The sequence below is a fragment of the Pezoporus flaviventris genome, unplaced genomic scaffold (genome assembly GCF_033815535.1).
Source record: "Pezoporus flaviventris isolate CSIRO_AGI_PZ_B2104156 unplaced genomic scaffold, CSIRO_AGI_Pfla_v1 ptg000020l, whole genome shotgun sequence".
Lineage (NCBI taxonomy): Eukaryota > Metazoa > Chordata > Aves > Psittaciformes > Psittacidae > Pezoporus > Pezoporus flaviventris.
In genome coordinates this window covers 2,527,069-2,550,210 of record NW_026892568.1, presented here as the reverse complement: position 1 = coordinate 2,550,210, position 23,142 = coordinate 2,527,069, and the positions used below count along the sequence as shown (strand labels likewise).

Genomic DNA, 23,142 nt, shown 5'->3' with positions numbered 1-23,142 from the left:
TACAGTAGATCAAATGTTGTACATCACAGCAGTGTAAGATATTTGCATATACTATAGCTTATACTGAACAGAAAGTTTTTAAAGGTAGTCTGGACAAAAGCTGGTTGCAGGAGGGGATTAATCTATTTTTTCTTAAGTAATTTCTAGGATTATATGCTATTAAAATTGGTTTTATTAGATCCCCATTGTAAGTCTTCGTCAGTCACCTCTGTTTTTCCTTTCTAACCCAATTTAAATCTTGCACAGTTGTTACTATTCCTCCTCTACTTGTGCTCTCCTTTGCTAATCCATGTCTGGCCCCAGAATGCAGGTGTTGATCTACACTGGAGTACAGATGGGGGAATAACTTCAATTTTAGGAACTATACAAGAAGAAATAGTTCTGCTTAATCCAAGTCAAATTTTGCCAAGCAGTTATTCAGCAATGGAATGTGGATGTCCTGTCTGTCCCATCCCCCCTGCCTTTATTTTCATAGATTGGTAATGTTCTCCCTATTGTAAGCTATATGATTGCAGTAATGGGCTTTTTTTCTTTTAGCCATTAGGGGAAAGGAAATGACATATGGAGAGAATTCAAGTCCCTCCTCATTCCTAGAGAGTCTATCCAGAAAGTTAGTATGCAGAGCTCTGTCCAAGTGTCGTTTCCTGCTCACAATTGGGAAAGGGGAGCTGGGGGTGGGAGGAGAAATGGATACGTAACATTAAATTGCTGCTTCTGATTAACAGCAACATTCTGCAAATGATTTCACAGCATTGCTTTGAACAGAATTGAATGTCTGCAGCCCAAGTATGTGTAGCAATCCACTGATGAAAGAGCTATTTTTACATCTGTTTCATATAGTGGGTAAAATGAAGTGATTTGGGTGGTGGAAATGTGCCTTGGAGATTATTCAAGATTTTCTGATAATTCTGTACCTCAATTCTTCCACATGCCCACAGAGCAGTATTACATACTCTTGATATTATAGCTGTTTGACTACTCTGAACCTGTATACAAAGCAATCTGCTGCAGCTGAGGCAGCTTTCCACTATTTTTCATATCAAATCACTCCTTCAGAAGATGATCCCATTGCAATGCAAATTAAATTATGAAGTAAAGTAGAATGCTTCCTCATTATACTGTCTCTTCTGTTGAGCGCATAAGTATAATCCAACCTCTTCCACAGTGAAATTGGTGCCATTGATTTTGCTTTTAATATGTCAGGCAATTGAAACTCTCTTCCTGATGTATGTACGATTTATACATCACTTCTGGATTAGTCCTATTGTTTTATTTAGATGATTAGCACAACATTTTAATATTGTCAAGCAAGTTCTGCTTAATAAGAATTAAAAGGATTCTTTTCCACCCTGCTTTAATTTTTCTCTCCTGTCCTCATCCCTTTAAATCTCAACTCCACTTCCCTCCCACTAATGACACTCCCTAGGGCAGTGGGTGAACTGCAACCTGGAAACAGGCCATGGCTCTTCCACGAAATCTTCTGGCTTCTGCGGAAGAGCATCCATTTCCTGGAGCCAGTCTGAGACAGACAGTACTCTGCAGTCAGAAACAGGACTGGAATCCAGTGACCCTTAGTCCATATGAAATGCTACGAAACTCGGAGCAAATCAATTCTTTCTTAGCTGTCTACACGCTGAGGTCCTGCCCAACTCTTATCAGTGCCATGCTGTGGATCAATGAGGAAGTGTTTTCTGAACACAATGAACAACATTGTAGCTTGAGTGTTCTTGTGAATGCTTTTTCCCCCTGAAATTTGCAATTGGGTTTGGTGAACACCTCCCAGTCTCAGGAGGGGTCACCCAGTTCCCTCTCTTAAGACTCTTAGCACAGACGGCACACTTGCCCTGAAGACGAGTCAAGAATAAGCTTTTAACTCAGACCAAAGGGTTAATGTATTTCCTAATCAGGTTTTAAGTGAAAGTCGCAACATTTTTCCTCTATAGACCAAGTATCACCAGTCAATGAACCTTCCTCAATTACTTCTGTTTTGAATAACAGTGTTTTCAACAAACTGTACATACTCCCAACATTTAGACTCGTGCTTAAATGTTATGTCATACCTTATCACAAAAGAGATTCAATAATCCTGAGATTATCCTTTCGCTGAATATAGGGTTATCATGACCAGAGGTGCCATAGGCTAACTACAGGAATGGAGATCAGGATTCCCAGGCTCCAAGCTAATTGTGCCAGCTACTTTTTGAACATCTATGGATAACATTCTTGTATCCCAGTTAGCTTTGCTGTAAAATAGATTTAGAAACATAAGAGATCAGTAAAATATCATTGGCTAGAGAGTTTCTTTTCCTGTACACTTACAGCTGTTCTTTTTTGTTCATATACCACTGTAGTTGTGTGCAATTTAAATTATTCTGTATAGAGCAGCAGGAAGCAGCTTCACTTAAAAGAATATTTCAACCTAAATCACAGGGAAATAAAGAGTAGGTTTCTCTTAATCTAACCATTTCTAGCTTTTCTAAAGTTCTTTCTGTAGAAGAAAGTCAGCAGACATGCTATTGAACAGGACTGCAAAGCCTCTACTCTTTTTACAGCATATTTGGGAAGAGCAGGTGGAAGCAATCACACAGGCAGCATCTGCTAGCAGCAGAATTGCAGAGGTGGTGATGTTTGCTGAGATCTTATACTGAAATCTTGCCATCATTCTACAGATAAAATTGCATTAGCAACAACTGCATTCCAAGCCAGTTGATGTCAGCAGGGGTCTGTTATTGTTGCTCTCAGCATAGAGGAGTTGGCAGACTGACACATAGGCCACCAGACATTTATTCCAGCCCTTGTACTGAATTAGGCATTTGCCAAATAACAAAGGCTAGTTCTTAAATCAGGCTGGGAAACACACACAAAAACCCAAAACAAAACCCCAAACAACAAACCAAGAGCAACAACAATTCTCCTCTCCCTTTTTGCTTCTACCCCTTTTTTAAAGCTAGAGATGCAGCCCAATGGGTGACTGTGATCCTAACCTCAGAAATAGTTTGCATTTTCTTAGAATAAGGAGTGACTCACTCCAGTCACTTACTCATAATCGCTGTAGATTGTTGCTTGTGGAAATACGTGCTGCCAAGAACAGGGCTCATTGGTGGATAGGCTGAACACATTTTTCTTGGATAAAAACAAAGTCTTAGTCCCCAGAAAGTTAATTATTAAGCCACTGAGCTGTCAGGCATCTGCAGAAGAATGTGCAGTGTTCTATTGTTAACTCTAAGGTATTAAATTCTGAAACAGCTACTTCAGAACAAAAAAAAAGGTAGAAATAACACTATTATACAAGTGTTATGCATTCTTATCCCTACAGAAAGTCAAATTAACTGCGGATATGCCAAAAAGCAATTAAAGCAAGTTTAAGGTAATAGTACCCTGGCATATCACTTTTATATATTGTCATACACCTTATATTCAGTATTTAATCAGAAATTATCACATATATGCCTTATATTGAATATTTAATCAGGAATTAGCACATAGACATTTCCTGTAAGTATAAGAGGTGCCCCAATAGATTTTATCTCAATATTTGTTTAACAGGAAAATTAAGTACATCATACCTGAGCAGTCCAGGCTGGCTGAAACCCTGCATCAACCACCTAGAAGCAAGGGAGACCGTGAGGCTGCCTGCAGCACCCTCTATCGGAAAATACCATATTTTACAGAGTGAAGAAACGACTCAAGAATTGAGTTGTTTCATAAATCTTTCTTTACCCTTATAGACCTACAAACAAAGTATGTGGAATCAGCGGTTTCATTTGTGAAAGCTGAATTTACATATTTGCATTTGTATAGGTTAATTCTTTCAGTTCTTTACAGACACAAAAAAAATCATTATGTTAGAGCTGATGCTTTGACGTTAAAGTAGATCTAACAACAAAGCAAAGGGCACACGCAACCTCACTGCAGATGGCTAAAAGCCCTATATGGTTGTTGGTTTTTTTTTTGCCCCAGAACATCAATCAAATGCTTTGGCAATGCAAGGCAGATGGTTCTTTCCGCTTTGCGGAGGTAGTGCTAATATCAGAATGTGGTCCCAAGGGTGTTGAAGAGACTGTGGTGCCAGACTTCAGGTCTGCTTCTCAGTCTGGCACTGTCTACAGCTTCTTCTGCAGGTGCTGATGCCACCTGCAATCTCTCCCATTAAAACAGAGGGCAGGCAGGGCTGGGAACATGCCACAGCCACAGTTCAGTCTCACCCTTCATTTGGCAGCACAGGCACAAAGACATAAGGTTAGTCTCACTGATGCCAACTTCTCAACCAGAAGATGCAGCAGAGTTACAACAGCTAATGGTCTGATTATCTTTAGACATTCCTACAGTAAAACTTATTACTTACTGCAGCTTAGTTAAAATAGTACAGTCAAAAGTATAAAGTCATCACTAATCAGTGACTGTTGCAAGACACTATCTTTAGTGGCAGGTACCACACTATTAAAAGCAACATGAGCATCTCCAAGGCCATTTTCCAACCTGGACAGAGGAACTCATACAGCTTAAGGAGCTCAGCAGAAATGTACTCGTGCTAGTGCTTTCACAAGTGATTGCTCTGCAGGAAGCATTATTGCTGCTAACCTAAAGAAGAGATCAGAATATACATGCAGACAAGTTATCTGCTACCTTTTGTGACATTACCATCACCTAGCAGCACCTAAGACCCAAGCAAGTTGCTTGCACAGAGAAGTTATGGGTGCACATGTAATTAACAGCCTCCGGTGAGGGAAGGCACCATTTTTGCCAACAAGTGTAGTAGACTTACACCATGATAATGGAGGCAAGAGCAACATCTTTGACACTAGCAATAACTTCTTTAAAGAAGTCTTTGGTAACAGTACGGGAGAAGGGTGTAAATTTAAATTCTTCATTAAGAATACCTGAGCTTAAAAAGGACACCAAAATCCACTTATTATATGCACTTTAAAATAGACTTGAAAGCACACAATAAGCAGATTAATGCACAACACCAGATTCCTTCATCTGATTCACTAAGCAGAATATAAGGGTGGTTTGTTTTTTTGTTTTCTTTTAAATTCCCCCTCTATAAAAGCAGGAACAAAGCCTGAGGGAACTCTGGGAGAATGACCTACTCCGTAGGTTTATGCCCTACCTTCAATTTTATATAGGTGACATGCTCTATTTCAAATGTCATGCTTAAAAAAAAAATAAAAAAAAGAATCTAGCCATCTAGCCATGACATCGACTTCTCCTGCACCACCATAACAGCTAGAGCACCTCAACAAGCTGAATCAATATAGTTAGACACATGGACTTTGGGGAGGTTCCAGTTAACAAGATCTCTATCCAAGGTTTCCCAAAAAGCTGAAAAACAGGACTACTACAGTCCTTCCTCTCCCTGCGCTACCTTCCTCCCTCCCAAACCCCACTATGCACAACCATGTTTAAAGTCCGGGTAAGTTACTGCAATTAAAGATTTTAGAAGTAATAGGACAATAGATTCCAAGACAAAGCCTTAATTTTTGCCCCCTAGAACAGGCAACTGCTTCAAAGCATTTACTATGCTCTATGCTAAGATGACCTGAGCATACTTACAGTTGGATAACTGCTGTACTTACCTCTCCTCCACACTAGTACTTACAGTTTAGTATTACTACAGTCTTTAAAAGGCAGAAAATAGTTTAGCTCAGTTATGAACATGGTAGAACAAATCAGAGTTCTGTAAGAGATATCTGGAGAGAAGCAGCAGTTTGTTTGTTCTGCAGTAATAGATGACTGCTATATACAGAAGTGGGAGCATGGAGTGACCAAGGTTAAAACCAGTCTTGAGAGCCAATCTCTCTCAAGATCGGCATTTTTGCCATTCTAAATTTTTGATGAAGAATACTTACCCCGTAAGTCACCTTCTGAGAAAGCAATTGACAGTTAAATTCAATGTTTTGATATCACTTTATTGAACTTCAAATATAAACCCTCTTTAAAAGCCTACTCAGTGTATTGATTACAATAATGGGTTATGTAAAACATAACAGAAGGTTTGCAGAGTAGTGGCTCGTGCTTTGCGAGAAGCCTGTATTGCCCACTCACTTGCATTCTTCTCCCCAACAGGAACAGTAAGAGCCAAAAAGAGAACAAGTATTTACAAGTATATATCAGAAAGAATGAAGTTTACAGTTAGAAATTCACATATGTACAGTTTTGAACTGTTCAAGTATGTTTCAGTTGGACAAAGTGCTACAGGTCACAAAAAAACCACAGTAAAAAGAGGAACTATTAAGACAAAGAGGCAGCAGTCACTTGTGTGCCAAACAAGTTTGAGGTGGTTGCAACATACACAAAATCTAGAAGTTGAAATTATCTGGAGCATTGCCCTGAACTTGGAAAGTGTAGCTAGCAGCAGTAGACTCTGGTACAACATTTTGGTCTTCCTCCTCCTAGAAGGAAGGGAAAAGAGTTTTGAAATAGCAGTAGCATATTAACCTAGTAATCACTGCAACAATGGAAAAGAAAAAAAACGTCCTGCAGATACTTACCTCTGCTGAGAAATATTTCTCAATCAGGGTGGACGAGGCTTTGTATACTTGTTCATTTTCATGTGACTGGAGAGCTTCAATTTTGTCTAGACCCCCACACTCCTCAATCATAAGGCAAAGTTTTTCAGTCTCATTAATCTTCTCAGCAGCCTGCAAGACAAACATGGAATAACCTCAGGAAAGAGGTATGGCACCAACTACTGGAGAACTATTAGCAACAGCTTGAACAGTGATTGAGTATACTGCATCCACATACCAAGAAGATGTTAGAAATGGCATCCAGGATAACCAGCACAATTTTGCTGTCTTTAGCTGAGAGGAGATTCAGTAGTGGTTCAACAACACCAGCCTGAACAAGGTACACGATCTGCTCAATTGTTCCACCACTTGTGTAGTTCGCCACAGCCCACACAGCTTCTTTTTGAGATTTGAAATCCCCCTGTGAAGATAAATGCAGGGTATTTCAACACAGATAGTAGTAGCAACAGCAAAAGCTTCAGAGTAATAAATACAGTGTTTGTTTACCTTCCTCAGAATACCAATGAGATAAGGCACAAGACCATGGTCTATAACTCGCTGAATCTGATCCTGGCGCCCAGCAGTGATGTTGGACATCGTCCATGCCGCTTCTTTCTGAATGTTGTTTTTATGATGAGAGAGGAGACTTGGGAAGACAGACAGTGCTCCCGAGTCAATAACAATCTGTGTCTGCTCATCAGTACCAGTGACAATATTTCCTATGGCTCTTAATGAAGGAGTCTGAAACAAACATGAAAACAGGAAAATTGGGATCATCAAATCTGTGTTTGAATACAGCCATACTTGATGTCCCTATGCTCAAGCCTGTCGAGTTAACAGCATGATATGTTATTACTGATGAGTTTTAACTTCCTTTAGCATACCATAGGCAGACATTAAGCATACTAGAACTGCAAACCTTCCAAGGCCAATCTACAAACAACTACTAATTACAGAGCTTAGGAAAATTATCTTCCAAGTATTAATGCAGCTTTATTATATGGCAATTTCAGTGTTCACAGAACCCACTTCCAAATACAGTCCCTAGAATCTGGATTTGTAACAGCAGTTTAGAGTTAAAAGCAAGCTTTAAAGGATGGCAATTGTTGTGCTGACTTGTGTGTTAAATCCAATGATGTAAAGAAGCTCAACAGGCATCAACATCAGTAGTTTCTCTCATGCAGGGCAGTCTCCAGGAAAGATAAAAGTTCAAGTTTTACCTACACAAAGCCTAGAACCAAGCATCTGATTTATGTATAAAAAGCAGCATTCAGTTACATGAATGCTAGTCTAACTGCAGCTTTATCCATTACTCAAATCAAGCAAGAGCAATCTGCATGTCTGATAGCTTACCATTATCGGCAGTTCACTACATCCCAGGAGCTTCACAAGTTGTGGCACCAACCCAGTTTTCACTACAACTTCTATCCTGTCATTGGAACCATCTGTTAGATAGGAAAGCGCCCAGCAAGTGTCTGCTAACACCTCATGGTCATCATGGTGCAAGAGCCGAACAAGAGTTGGGAGAATCTGCTCAATAGCTTCTATGGGTGGTGCAGGGTTCTTATTACGACACAGGTTTGAGAGGGTCCAGGTAACATTGCGTAAATATCCAGACTGCCAAGGGTTGAAATAAATGGTTAGCAACTGTTCAGTTACCTGAGCTCTTTTACCCACTTATTAGTAATTGTAACTTGGATCATACTGCACACTTACAGCTAAGGAAGAGAGATCAGGAACAGCAAGTAGACTCAGCAGTGGCTCTATTGCACCAAATTTAATAACTAGATCTCTATAGGCAGAACCATCCCCTAGGAAAAACAGAAAAAGACAGATGAAGACCAAAATAGAGGGACACATGCACATGGTTGTGTGTTAGAGAATGAATTCTTCTACTGCTTTAAGAAGGGCTAGATAAGAAGAAATAGGAGGGAAAAATGACAATTGCCATGGTTAAGTCATATGCCAAGCATATGTTTTTCTAGCCTCAGTGGCTTGACTTTTTTTCTCTGTTGGAAAAAGAGGTAGTTTAGCATATGTTTTCTATACAGCTTTTCTTGGAGTTCATAACTAAGCAGGGATTTATGCGTTACTTTGAAAACATATCTAAGTCCTACCACTAGAACAGAGCTTTTCCCATAATATGGGACTTCCAATGCATGATAATCATTGGTTGCGTGATTGGGGTTTATAACATAACGCACATGGAATGCCGAAGTTTGACTGAACTCTTCTATTGCAAGGTACAAAAAAGTACCTTGTAATTAAGTTTAAGAACTCTAAGGAGAAACTTTAAAGCTCCAATCAAACAGGACTCCTATGAGCTCATTTCCTCTGTGCTGAAGATTCACTATTCTCTTTAAGGCACAGATGTTGGAAAACATCATAATACAGCAAACATTTAACTATATTATTGACTTTTTAAAAAAAAGGCTGGGATCCAACACTGGCAGATGAAGTAATCCTGAAAGGTGTATGAGAAACTTCAATATTAATACTTTCACATCAGTAAGTAGCTGTTTCAAAGCATGGTATATTGGCCATCACATACACAGTTGTGTGTGCCATCTGCTTCCTCCCTTCCCTCTTCTAGTCAACACACAGACCAGAGCTGACTGGCAAGTCACAAAGCCAACAAGATATGTGACAAAGCCCTATGCTGTAGCATGCCTACATAGCTCTATTATAACTGGACTGAAGTGTGGAAGCAGCCCACACAGTACAACCCATAGGTTGCCAGGCATTGCCCAAGACATCTTATACCAGGTCTGAAGATAAAGTACTGTCTGTAGAGCATACTCCACATTGCAGAGCATGTCTTGAACACCATTAAGGCAGTTTCTCAGACACTCAGCGTGCTTCATGACATTCAGTAGTAATGTCCTACTATTTTAAATAAGGGAACATACCTGAAATACAGTTGCGTAGCATACTGACATACCTGCAATATTTCCCAGTGCCCACACAGCCTGTTCACTGATGTGAGTATGAGGAGAGGCCAGCAGCGAGATAAAGGCTGGAATAGCCCCTCCATCTACTACTGCCTTTGTTTGTTCTGATGTGCCAGAAGCAATGTTGGTAAGCGCCCAGGCAGATTCAAACTGAATAGGAATACAGTCTGCTCTACCCAAGAAGGAGACCAACTTTGGAATCAAACCAGCCCGAATTATGCTGTCAATTGGCGGTTGCTGCTCTCTTGAGAGGAGTTTCCTAAGGAGGAAAGCAAAGCATTATTTTTGCTGCAAAGATCTGAATAACAGATTCAACAGTATAAAGATCTGTATTTTAAAAAGGAAAAGGTTTAACATGGCCCTAACATTCAGGAAGGCAACACAGCATGATATGAAGAAATACAGACAAGCTGAGTGCTAGGTTCCTAAACCTGTGTTAACATTGGTTTTGGCATGTCCTCACTATACGAGAGGTTCTGCTCAGACTCTGAAATAAAGCAGACTTACAAGTCATAATACATCTGAATTGCTAGAGGTTTCACAGCAGAAAACTTAATGACTGCCAGAAGCAGCATATAAACTTGCTAAAGCAGGTTTTAGATTTGGAAAGAGAAAGAAAATTTTGCAGTCTTCAAACCTCTGTCATCATCCTGTTCACGTAATTCTAAGGTGTATCATTGCACTCAAATATCGTAGTCAGGTGTTAAGACAGTTTAAAGGTAGCTTTGTTATAACAAAGGATTTCTTATTGTAACTCCTATAACTCCAAGATGGACTACTATTTATTTTGACACTTCAAAACCACTAGAAAGAATTTCTACTTCCCAGTAAAATATTCAGGCAGTTTTACCTCTCAAAAGAGCCATATGGTTTCAATAAGACTACAACCAAGGTAAGCATACCTATACATTGTATATAAGGCTGACTCAGGTATTTGTTGAATTACTGTCTGATAAGAGCAGCCATAGCTGCTACCATGTGCAGACACTATGGCTCATAAGCCAGTTCTTTTACGTTGCTCAAAACTGGCTTGTGCAGCTGAATAGCTTACCTCTAAATTCCTTACCTGGCAGCTTGAGTAGCCTGTAGCTGAATCTCTGTATTATTATTATTAACTCCTTTGACTATTTCTTCAACTGACCAGTGTGCTGAAACCTGTACAATAAAAAGATACATGAATACTTTGTTGGGAGAGGCATGTGTCTTAAGCATACCTGTTCGACATACCCACTTACCTGATTGCTCCTATTTTCCTGAAGGGGAGAAGTAGCATCATCTGGAAAAGTGCTAACATTTCTCCTTTTAAGCATCTGGTCATCTTTTTTAGCTTTCCTCAGCTCTACATTAACTTCAATACGCCGCCTTCTCATTTCCTGGAGGACATACATTCATAATAAGTTCTCAGCTTTTACAACTCATGCTTAAAGAGATAATGGCTAGCTGAAGTATTAATTGCATCAAAATACTCACTGTAGCATCCTTTCCTTTGTTCTTGAATCTGTTCAGTCGAGCTGATGGCGTATTGGCATTCTCATTAGTAGACATCTTGCTTATTAGATTTTTGAGAGAGACAAGTAAAACCAAGCCTTGAAACAGAGCAAATAAACAGCAAGTTTACTTCATGAGAACTCAATTTAAAAACCAGGATCAGTACTTGATAAGACACTTTTCCATGTTAGATACAATAGCAGCCTCTGACTTGAATCAAGATCAAGTAACATAGCAGCTGTTTCTTTAAACACCTAGATGTCACAATAAGTTCTAGCATTAACAAAAAAGCAGTAGACCCACATACATTGTTTGAAGACACAGCCACAAACACTAACAGAATCATTGTTAGAAGCAAGATTGCTGTTGCCTCCCGCAGACAGCACACGTACTTTTAAGTACTATTTTCACTGTGTCGTATATCTACAGTGTACGGGCACCCCATCCAGTCCCATCTCGAGCCTTTTTTATAGCAACTGCAAGATCTCGCACTAAGCAAGTTCCCGCCAGGAAGGGCTTGCAGCCAGCAGCATGTAGCACCAGCTACGCCGGTAACGACGTAGGTCCGTGCACCATGGGCCGGTTCCACGGTGACCCACTGCATAAAGACCTATCTTCGCTTCAGTCACAACTCAGACGGCACACACAACCCGCTCTGAAAGGCACTACCAAGTGGCTGTCTGCGACCACGAAGACCTGAAAAGGTCCGTAGGGACCACCGGCCTGCCCTACCGGCAACAGAGCTCAGTCCCTTCTGACAGATCAGCGTACGGCCTGCACCCCCGTCGCCCCACCCGGCTTCTCGCTCCCGTCCCGTCCCGTGGCACCTCCACCGCAGAGTCGGCACACAATCCGCTACCGCACGGCACCGCTCCCCGCCTGCGAGCACGCTGCACTGCCCACGACCTCGCCAGGCGGGATTTAAATTTCCCGCGCCCTCGCGCTACCATTGGCCAGTTCGAGCCATAGCAACCTCTCGATTGGCCAGTTTGAAATGAAGCTCATAACGCGACGAAGGGGAACGAATCCCCACCGTGCTCCCGGAAGCATCGACCCAACGTCACGTATGAGAGCGCCTCTCCCCACCTCAGCACTACAACTCCCGGCATCCAACGCGCGGGAAGGCGGCCGCGGCAGGAGCGCGGGGACGGCGCACGGCATGCTGGGAGTTGTAGTTACACAGGGCCCGGTGCTGAGGGAATACCGGGGACCTACGGCCGGGAGTCCGGGGGGCACCGGGGACCGAGAACCGGGCGGGCGGGGCGTGCTGCACCGCTGGATGGGTGCGAACAGGGAAGTTTTCACGCTCTTGAGGGGTTTATGGCGTTAGCGTGCCGTTTCCTCACATACAGTCCAATTTCTACCTCAGCAACCATGAGGTCACCTCAGGCTTTTCTTGAGCTCCCCCCGCCCTTGTCTCCATAAACGTGGTGCATAAGAATTTAACGTAAGATTGCAATTGAAGGCAATTCAACAGCGATCAGGGCGGATCGAAACTAAATCATTTGCTAAACACATCTAAAAATAAATCTGAACAAGAAAAAAGCCCTATACCCGCCTTGGGTCATGCCCAGAAAATCAGCAGATCTGGGATTGTTTCCCAATTCCAAGGGATGTAACACAAAAGAACACCCTGTCTCACAGATAAAATTCAAACCATAAAACCCGGGGGAAAACATGACTCTGTCAGGAACCGTCATTTCAACATCCGTCATGGACAATTCAGAGAAGCGTCAGAGATGCCCATTGACACTGGTGTGTGGTTAAAACACTACATTAAACCGTTTATGCTGATCTGCAGATGCACGCAGAGGCTGACAAAGATGTATGCAGAGGAGGAGGAATTGTCAACGTCTTTTTACATTGCTGTTTTGGGGCCTTACAGTTCTGAGTTTTGTAAAAATGAAATAAAGATCACAAAAATATTTAAGCAAGAGCAGGGAAGTCAAGAGAGGAGAAAGTATGTCAGAAGTGGAGATGTTGAAAAGGCCTAGTTTGAAAGGAAAAAGGCAGCTCAAGAGTAGAAACTGAGGTAAAACACCTGCTGTACAGAAGGATCGAAGGGCTGCTGTGAAGGAAGTCCATAGATGTCTGGAAAATCTGCGGTCCGGAGCAGCGAACCTGGGCGGAGGACTCTGGGATGGGTGTTCCTGGGCAGGAAGAGATCTGTCCCCGACCTGGAAACTCGAGGTGTCTGTGAGCCGATGTGGGGTGCACATGGTTTGGGATGGGAGGTGCCACAGCTTGAAAGGCTGTTATCAATGCAGGAAAGCGATAACAAGGTGGAGGAAATGGGTGCGAACAGCCCCACCGAGACTAAGCTGCTGCTGAGGCGGTGCGGACCCCACGCCGCTCTCCTCAGGCGAGCACGCGCGCAGGACACCGCCCTCGCGCCGCGCTGAGGCAGCCAACGGCCGCCGCGCGTGACGGGACCCGCCAGCATGAGCCGGCTGGCGCCACTCTAACAGGCTCGTGGCGGAAGGGTAGCCCCCTGACCAATGGGCTGTAAGGAGGCGTGGCGAAAGGATCGCCCTGCCCAATGGGCTGTAAGAAGGGCGGGTCTGGGGCGGGGCTTTGGTGAAAGAGCTGGTGGGCGGGGCCTCCCGGTCACGAGCAGGTGGAACATGGAAGCCCAGCGAGGGGCGGAGCCAGCGCCGGCCGGGCGTGGCTCTTACCATGCAGCGCTCAGAGCTTTTGCTGGGTGACCCAGTGGCCTAATGGATAAGGCATCAGCCTCCGGAGCTGGGGATTGTGGGTTCGAGTCCCATCTGGGTCGTGCCGCAGATGTTTTGCGGTGCTGCGGTAGATTCAGCGCCGAGGACGTGCGGGCGCGCTATGAGCGGCTCCCCTAACACTTTTACCCGAGGCCGGTGGGGAAGCCTCGGAGCGGAGCCAGGATCCCTGGCGCTGCCTCAGATTCCCTCAGCCGCGCCCTCCTGCGGCCGCCGCAACCGCCGCCCTGTCAGCGGGGCGCCTACCCTGCCCGCCGGCACCGCTGCCGTTCCCCGGCGCCACCGAGCCTGGTGGTGCCGCCGCCGCCGCCTTCCTCCTTCCCGCGGGGGCACTGCGGTCGTGGAGCGCGTACGCCCGGCTGCGGCGGGAGGCGTCAGGCGATCGGAGCAGAGGTGAGGATGAGTGTCCGCGGCGGGCGGGCCTGAGGGCGGGCTGGGCCCTGTCCCGCCGCGGGCCCTCCACAGCCGCTGTGGTAAAAGCGCGGGGGAACCGGAGCGGCTGCCAGCAAAGCTGCCCACAGCCTCCTGGACACGGCCATTGTGCCGCCGGTCCCGGTTTTCCTCACGCAAGGAATCCTGTCTGCAAAACTTCCGCCTCTCCCCTGCTGCCGGCGGACCTGTAGCTTCTGGAGAAGGAGAAATACCCCAAACACCACTGCTGTCCCTTTGAACAGGATCCTGTCCAAGTGCGGCCTGGAGAAACTCATTAACAGGCACAGCCATACATGAATATATTCGATTACACTACCAGCCAAGTTAAACAGAATACTCCCTGGAGCACAGGCTGTCAGGACGTTGAGGTGTCCGTCCGTCTATCCATCCTCAGCACAGCCCTCAGCAGCGCGCCTGCCACACTCCTGACAGCGCTCCCTCGCTGCAGGTACACAGGTACACGGACTGGTTGTGCGGGAGATGAGGAATAGCAGGAACATACGAGCTCACCTCTCCCTCATCCTTACTTTAAATTCCTATTTCCATTATAGCTGTCTTGGGATACTTCTGGAATGAGCATGTTCAAAATAACAGGAAATAAGGACCAATAAATGCTGCAATAGAATCATAACACACCGAGTAACAGATGTGTTAAAATTTCACTTATTTTGCACACCATTCTGGCTAATTTTCTCTATTTCCCCCCCATAGCTTGAGGAAAAGCCCTGAACTTTTAAGAATTCTATTAAACTGCTTAATTAAAGCAGCACAAAACAAAGTGTGTTTAAGCAGTAGCAGGGCCACATGACGCAGGCATTAGTGAGGGGTAAGTTTTCTGTTGGTGGTTTTCAGAGCTGGGATATAGTGCTTTTACGTGGGTTTTAAATTGTTCGCTGCACCTTAAAGGCATGAATGACTTCACAACTTTCATGACATCCAGTAGCAGCTAGTGAGATAAACTGTCAGAATAGACACCTTTTCCAGCGATAAGGTCACCCATTTCAACTGGGAGCACAGAAATAAGCCTACTTAGTTCAGTAATCCAAATCAGGGGTGGCTTGGAGTGTGAAAATTTGCCAAATTCTTTATGTTATCAAATACGGATTTAAAAATAAAGCTGTACCTGGGGTCAGCAGAGCTTTCCCTTGGACTGGACAGTAACTAATACATTTTCCAGGCTGAAGGGAATCACTGAAACTGGGTCCTTAAACTAAAAGACATTACCAGCTGCATAATTGGAGGTGGCCAGAAATTCCTGAATCGGTTCCATTGTAATGAACACCTTTTGCATACACTGAAGCGCAGAGGCGATGCACATTCCAGCATCTCTTAATTCCACTTCATAATGTAGTTCTCCATATCCTATAAAACTGTATTTGTTTTGTATGATTCCCTTTACAAAATGCGAAAGAAAGATAAAAATCTGCTGCTAAAAACATCCATCCATATGTTATTCCCGGAGATACAGGTGACTGCAGGCAGTATGGAGCGGTGTGTCTATGGGAAAGGGGATGTCCTAGGCAGGGGCAGTGGGAGGCTAGCGGGGAGGCAGCAGCTTGGTTTTGCTCCAGTGGGTTGTCCAGTGAGTGATTCCTGTTTCCCCTAAGGCTGCCTCTCATTAGCATGAATCGGGGGAAGGGCATAAAAGACTCCAGTTCATTTGGAGTCTGGAAAATCTTTACTTCAAAATGACAACCAAAGTGTTCTGGCTCCTCTGCTTTGCCATCAGATCATCTTCCAGCTCCGTGGCCGGTAAGTCTGTTAACATTCGAAGCAGGGCTGGGGCATATTTGCCTTTGGGATCAGGGAAGGCTGAACACGTTACTACATTTCTTGCCCGAGCAGCCGTCTATAGCTGTGGTCTTTTCAGCAAGTGGTAGAAGTAATCAGGTAAGGGCTCAAGAGAGAAACACTTCAACATGTTTGTGGGGTGGGAATGTAAATTGCAATGTTTGATTTGTGTTTGAAAGAATTAAGAGCACCTGCCAAAAGCAGGCAGGCAGCCAGTGCCATGAAGCCTGCTAGCCATCAGTCAGCAGCTGGAGTTTGACTTGCTTCTGCTTCTGGGATTTTTATGTGTATTTGACTTTTCCCTTTTAAGCCTCCCTCCCCTCACCTGTAAACTCCAGGTTTCTAATTTATTTCTACATGCTCTGTGCTTATGTATGTCTGCAGCAAGCTGTCCTAAAGAGATTATTTAAGTACCACACTGGCAGAATAGAAATATCCATCTATTCCAGTGGGAAAGAGCTGATTATGTTGCAGTTGTATTGCTTAGGTTGCAAGAGCTAGACAGGAGTATGCTGGTGTAGGAGAATGATCCTCAACGTTCTGAGTAGATTGAGTAGAGAAAAATGAACTATTTCTTGTTACACTCTATGGCAGGAGGGTTGGAACTCAATGATCTTAAGGTCCTTTCCAACCCTAACTATTCTGTGATCATACGAGAAGGCATGATAAACTGGTAGAGAAGTATACTGATAACACTAAATCCAAAACACCTGTTCAGAGATCACAGCTTCATATTGAACCATCTCCAAAACACCCTTGCCTATTGCTTTCTTTAGCTTGGACTTCTTCCACCCTGTTCTTCATGAGCATTCTTTTGACTTTATGTGTGGCCAGCCCAGATATCAGAGAATCTTTCCCATGACAGCAGCTGGTGAGAGCAAAGGGGGAGAAGTGGCAAGGTCAGCAGTTGAGTCAGTTATAGAAGATAAACCAGGACGTTGTTCATCTGTGTATGTCAAATATCTCTTTTCACATAAGGAGTTAGGATCAGCCTCCCACATGATGTTAACCACAGACAGTGAACACCCAGACAGCGGCTGTGTGTGGGTGAATGGTTTTAAAACTCTCTGGCTAACTAAAGGCATGCAGTGGAGGACTGAAGTAAAAGGAAAAGGTACTGCAAGAGGGAATTTCTCTCTTCCCAGGCTAGGTGGAAGGTCATTTTGCTTTGTGAGATCCAAGTGATCAAGGTGAAGGTATAGATGAAGGCCTAGGTGACTGCCCAGCTTGTGTGAACAGTGTCATTAAGCCTTTCCATCTTTCACTAGATTCACAGACACTTCCTCTCTTTCTCAACCTTTGTCCTCTCAACTTAAGAAAAGCCTTGCAATAATGGTTACTCAGCAGCAATAGCCTAGCTACCAGTACTGCTACTGCACAGCTCCGTAGTGGAAAAGTCAGAGATACAAAACTGTGGATAAAGATCTTTTCAGTAGTGTTCAAAGCTGCTGAAGAGACCAGATGACATTGTCAATAAGGCATCCCATGGATGGGAAAACCAAATAGTTCTGTTGTCATGGTCTTTTAAACAAGCATCCCAAATGGCAATGTGAACCTTGTTTCCTCAGATGCTCCCTGGAGATTCAGGCTTTTGAGAAAAGGGTTTGTTTTTAATTTGCAACAATAATAAAGTAAAAATGCAAATCTGTGTTTTGCTCATGCAGCTGCATTCTCTGTGCTGGGCCTTCCATTTCTGAGCACAGAACAACAAGGAGCTCTACTATATTTTATCTGTTGAACTATTTATCAGTTATATTGCCTTATTGTTGAAGGTCTCACCTACTGACTAGAGCCTCCAATCTGCCAGGCACTTCCCATTCAAAAGCACATGGAACAGAAAATTTGAAGTGCTAATTCTCTGTCTCCGTTTTTTTGTGTGTAGGATCCCTGCCCTACGCTGAGAAACATCAGACTCTCAGCAAAGATGCTTATAGCTCAGCAGGCACTGCACCAGGCCACGTCAAACTGCCAGCCTGGGGCAGCAGCAGCAGCACCAGAGAGAACCATACAGAACACTGGCTCCTGCCTCCCACTGATCTGCAGCAGCCAAAACCCCCTGAAATCACCTTCCTCTCCTCAAAGAAACGCACCAAACCTGCTCTAGAGAACAGCACGGGGCTGAGGAAACACCTCCTGCAGTATGGAGGGGCCCTGCCCCTGGAGAGCACGACTGAGGGGCCTGCTCCTGCCTCCTTTGACTCCAACCACGCCAACAGAAAGCACACGGACAGGCGGCTGGCTGAGGCTGCCAACAGTGTCTCGGCTCACTTCCACCATGCAGTGTCTTCCTATCACAAGATGACATCCTTAGTGGAGGCTCATCTCCTTCCAGACTCTGGAGCAGTGGAAGCAGGTGATCCTAATGCACTGGATCACTTCAACCGACCAGGCAAGATTGTCCCCTACAAACATACCGATCCCTTCCAAAAGATCACCAAACCCTCCTGGGTCACCAACCGCCAGTCATCCAGCTTGCTGTACCACCTCAGTTTGCTAAAGAAAGGTAAGAGGATAGAGTGCTTTGGCAAGGGATATTGTGAACTTTATGAAGGTTGGGGGGCATAACTTGGATGAAATACCCTGTCCCTCAGCCTGTGTGCCTATTCTAGATGGTGATAAGGAGAAGGCATGTCTGACTGAGTGCAGGAAAGAGAGAGATGAAGTGGAGGCCTACTGCACGAGTGAATTTGGTAAGTTGTGTCCACCATGAACCACGCAGAACAAAACACAGGCCACCTTTGTTCATCTATTGCTGACATTTCACTTCTGCTTTTAAGACACTGTTTGACTGACTGTTAAATAATGACCAAGTACACTAAAAGGACCCATCACAGCTCTCTGCAGATGTACTAAGACAAATGCAGTTTTACATTGCCCTTTCCCCACCTTAGACTAGTATTGGTCTTTTTAGTGTTTCCTCCCTTTCCATTCCCAGGAGGAAGACGGTGCTCTTGCTGCTGGTCAACAGAACTAAAAAGACCAATTGCTTTACATACTCTAAGATTAAGCATTGTAGCCATGTTACTTACCTCTTACTATTGAGAATGAGTTTGTGATTTGGGGGAGGCTGAAGTTTCAAATGACAATAAAACGGTAAACCAAACAAAAATAAAACTGTGATCCTCTCTGTATAAAGGATCTGCCTTAAAGTTCCTTAGGATTCCATGTCTTTAGTCCTTGTAGTCCTTGTGTCCAAGTTGATGTAGCTGAAGATGGTAGAAAATAGCCTGGCATTGCTGTACTGTATAAGAAACAGTGTTTTCTGACTGAAATCTTGCCTTGTGCTTCCGAAGTTGTGAAAGAGATACCAACTTTTTTCTCACAGCATTTTAAGAGATAAGCAAAATACATGCCTAGGGGTAACAGATGTTTCCATTTGTAGAATATAAACACGTTATGGGACATCTGTTTTCCCTAAATGGAGAAGTCAGGAAGTGCTTTCTACAACAGCTACATTCTGTATTTTTACCACTCTCATGCATTCCTGTCAAACGTAGGTCTGACAGTGACCTGGCCTGTGTGTATTTAGCCTTTAACACATGGCTGTCTCGTGTCTCTTAAACTGAGAAGGACAGGTAGGAAAAATACAGGTCAGCCACGACGTCCCTGGAGTGATTGGAAGGAGCTTTTCATTTCCTTACATTTACAGTGCAGATTAAAGAGTAAATATGGCTGAAGTTCCTGCTCAGAGAGGCAGGTGTAACACCAGAAGCCCTGTGTGCCTTACCTGCCTAAAACGTTTATTGTTTACTGACTCCTGTACTCAGCTCAGCACTTGTCAAAACCAGAAACTGGGCGGAGAGCATGATGTGATTGAAGGTAGAACATGGCCTGCTTGGTGTGCTGGCCTCCTGGTATGACAAGGGCCTGTTCTTTCAAAAGCTAAAGTGTTTCATTAGCAGGTTGTTGAGTTTTAAATCTGAATATTTTGCTTTGTTAGGTAAATACACCCAATTTTTGTTTGGAAAACAGCACTAAAACATCACTTCCTTTGAAACATCTTATAAACGCCACTAAGAAACATCTCAGACCTGTAAAGCACAAGGTTAGTAACTCACCAAGAACTAAGGTGATGATCTCACCAAATGTGCTGATTTGAAGCAACTCCTATTTTCAAGACTGCCCACTACTGAGCCAGAGAATTCCTGACACTTCACAGTGTTTTAAATGACAGCCTTCACATGTGCCCTGAGTTACCACCAGGATACATAACCTGATGCTTCCTTTTTTTTCCCCTTCCTCAAACCAGCAGTGAACGGGATTGTTTATAACATGGAAAAACTGGGGAATGGCATCCACCTGATCACACTTTTGGTAAACAACGATGGACTGTACAAGATGAGTCGCCTCTATACTACTCCTGATGCCTTCTTCTTTCGAGTTCACATTCTAGTTGTGGATACTTTCAACTGCAGTAAACCGTGCCTGGACTTGAAAATTGGTAAATAATTTCAGCTAAATCCATTGCACTATTCCTCCTGCATGCAGGGCAGTTTGAGCCTGCTCTAGTTTAATAGGCTTAACCTGGCTTGTTCTGAAAATTTGGGAGGAAAAAGTATTTACTCTTAAACTGGAGGGCATTTTCCCTTCTAAACTTTCAGAAGAGAAGCAGCTGTCTGAAGAAGTCAGGTTAACAGCAGAGTCCTTTCTTAGCTTTATCCAGTTGCAGAATGATTGCAAGAGATTTCAGGATTGACATTAAGTAGCCCAGTTTTCCTCCTAAATGCAAGTTTACCAAATACCAGTATTTTCCCAAAAAAAGCTTCTAGTTGCAGTACAAGACAGCAAATCATCATTTCCATGCAAGCACAAACCCACAAGCCATGCTGATGTTCAGGGTGCCGCTGTCCTAAGCCACACATCCAGGGTACAACTTCACATCTGTTCCTAAATCTGCTGCCCTTAGCACCAGTCCAGTGAATGAATCCATGCTTTCTCCAGGGCACAGAAGTCTCTTGTTTTGCAGGCAGCAGGTACATTGTGATGGGTCAGATCTACCACAAGAGACGACAGATCTCTGCAGACCTGCTGCCTTTCCTGCGAGGGCGCCTGAGCCCGGGGGATGGTTTGCTTCGGAGCGGCAGCAGCTACGTCAAGAGATTCAACAGGAAGAGGAACCGCAAGGTGCTGGCGGCTCACACCAAGTGCAGATAAGGCTTCAGGAACATCCCTGTGACAGGCAGCAGCAGAATTCACCAACCAGAATACACCAGGCCATGGTTTAGCAACAGCAGAAGGTAGTTATGTACGAAGCTGGTTGTGCTGGGACACTTGCTCTTGTGCTTTAGCAGACACTAATGGAATATCTTGACTAGGTACCCATATATTGTGAAGTTTAGCACAAAACTCCATTTAGGGAACATTCATTTGCTCCATCTGTTTTCAGAGCCACAGGTTGTTACTGCCTCCCCCACTCTAATGTACCCCTAAACAATCTGTAGTAATTGTAAAGTAAAATTCTGGAGGTATACCAGAAGTAACTGCACTTTGAAACCCTTAACCTTGAACAAATGTTAGATGATACCACACCTTTAGCTGTAGAGGATGTCCATAGTGTTTTCACACAACTCTGCCTGAAGTATTACAAGCATTTGAGCCAGAAGAAACCAACAAAACCAAGTACCACTTGTACTGTTTTGGTATCCCTAAAGATGTCCATGCTACTTGTAAACCCCACACTAGTTCTTCAAATAGAGCTGGATTTTCACATGAAGCATACAAAATAGCTATGTAACTGTATGAATACACTAACTGAAAGCAAATCAAGTAACTGCCCAACACAAATGCCCAATTAGGCTTACAATTAACAGCGCTAGTTCACGCCAAGGAAAGCAAAATGAGCCCAACTGCACGCCTGGTTATGCTGTCAGTTCCTTAAAATCTCAGCCCTAGAGCCATGAACTGAATGTCCTTTTCCCATGAGAAGTATTGCTGAGTTTGTACTGTCATGTCAGTAAAGTTATGTTTTGAATCAAAGATACAATCTTTTAGGGCCTTTAACATGGAGGGATGTTAGAACCTGTGAAACCGCTGTAAAGGGGATCGTGACGTTTGCTGTCCCAAGAGTCAGTATTCACAAATAGTGAAGTCTTTAAAAGAAACTAATAAGATGTTCTTGGGGTTCTGGAAGATCCAAAAAGTTTATGTAATGATATTACACAAAGGCATCTCCTCACTTTGCAAGTTGGCTGGAGATTCTGAGATATGTATTTATATATAAAAATGGGAAAACGCAGCCTAGCTAAAACAAACCCTAACCATATAGTGCTATATATGATGTGACCTGGAAGAGGAAGCATTTTCTTCTACAAGCATTTTGTTTGGAAGCAAAGTTAGCTCTAACAATTCTACCTGCTAATACACATCTGCATCTTGATTTAACATCGCTGCAAAGCTATGGAGCACTGCATGTGCGACAAGTCACACTGTGTGTTTCTATACTAGCCACATACCAAGAGCAAGCACTATAGATTTTGGGACCCGAAAAGCTGTTACTATAGGACAGAAATTTACTTGTAGCTTGTGTCTATCAAAAAAATACACTCTCACTTTTGTTACATGAAAGATTTTGCATGGTGTGCAGCGTACGTAGATGGAATTTTCCTGAGAGACTTTGAGGGGGCTCTGTTTGGCAGAACAACTGTCCCTGGCAGTGAATCAAAGCGCTGGAGTGAACTGGGAGGGACAGGAGAAGGAAGGAGGAAGGGTTACGTGCGCATCTCAAGTTTCTCTGTTTCTGTTTTCCACTGAAGTCCAGGGACTAACCAGCGAGTCCTACACACATCCCTTTGCCCTGAAGAGCCATTAAGCACCACTCCCCACCCCTGAGACATTGTTGTAATCTAAAACAGGCAAAGCGTGGGTACAAGAATAACATCCATGGCTGTATCTCATTTTGATTGTCTCTTGGAAGAGATAAATAGGAAATCAGGGATAATGACATCCAAAGCCTCAGTAAAATGCCAGTAACTGACACACAATGTCTGCAACACTATCCAATAAGCAAAAAACCAAACTGGGATAGTTCATATTATCACAGTCTGTGTTATATATGTGACCATTTTGAAACGATTGTTGCAGTAATTCATAACAATACAAAGAGGAGCATTACAGAACAGAGATGACAAAACTTTGGAACTTACCATGCTTTTAGGGAAGTGGCTATTAATGACAAACGATGTGTCTTCAGTGACACCATCACCAAAGATCATCATTAATAAATCAAGAAATGTACCT

General features: G+C 43.6%; 2 protein-coding genes and 1 non-coding gene across 3 annotated transcripts; 2 read left to right on the top strand and 1 right to left on the bottom strand.

Annotated features, from left to right (window-relative positions):
• Positions 1–5,895: 5,895 nt before the first annotated feature.
• Positions 5,896–13,256, bottom strand: KPNA2 (karyopherin subunit alpha 2). Its single transcript, XM_061455307.1, has 11 exons — positions 12,993–13,256; positions 10,934–11,049; positions 10,699–10,836; positions 10,530–10,618; positions 9,454–9,722; positions 8,229–8,323; positions 7,866–8,129; positions 7,020–7,253; positions 6,751–6,933; positions 6,495–6,644; positions 5,896–6,395 (listed from the first exon to the last, which is right to left on the bottom strand). Exons 1-11 carry the CDS (start codon positions 13,168–13,170, stop codon positions 6,303–6,305), a joined length of 1,809 nt encoding a protein of 602 aa, XP_061311291.1. The 5' UTR covers positions 13,171–13,256; the 3' UTR covers positions 5,896–6,302.
• A 398-nt stretch (positions 13,257–13,654) lies between these two features.
• Positions 13,655–13,727, top strand: TRNAR-CCG (transfer RNA arginine (anticodon CCG)). The gene has a single exon. It is a non-coding gene; the product is annotated as a tRNA-Arg (tRNA).
• Positions 13,728–15,646: 1,919 nt separating this feature from the next.
• CUNH17orf58 (chromosome unknown C17orf58 homolog) lies at positions 15,647–21,142 on the top strand. The gene is made up of 5 exons (XM_061455306.1): positions 15,647–15,867; positions 17,789–18,409; positions 18,516–18,596; positions 20,156–20,347; positions 20,873–21,142. The coding sequence occupies exons 1-5, from the start codon at positions 15,804–15,806 to the stop codon at positions 21,058–21,060; spliced, it is 1,146 nt and encodes a 381-aa protein (XP_061311290.1). The 5' UTR covers positions 15,647–15,803; the 3' UTR covers positions 21,061–21,142.
• Positions 21,143–23,142: the final 2,000 nt, after the last annotated feature.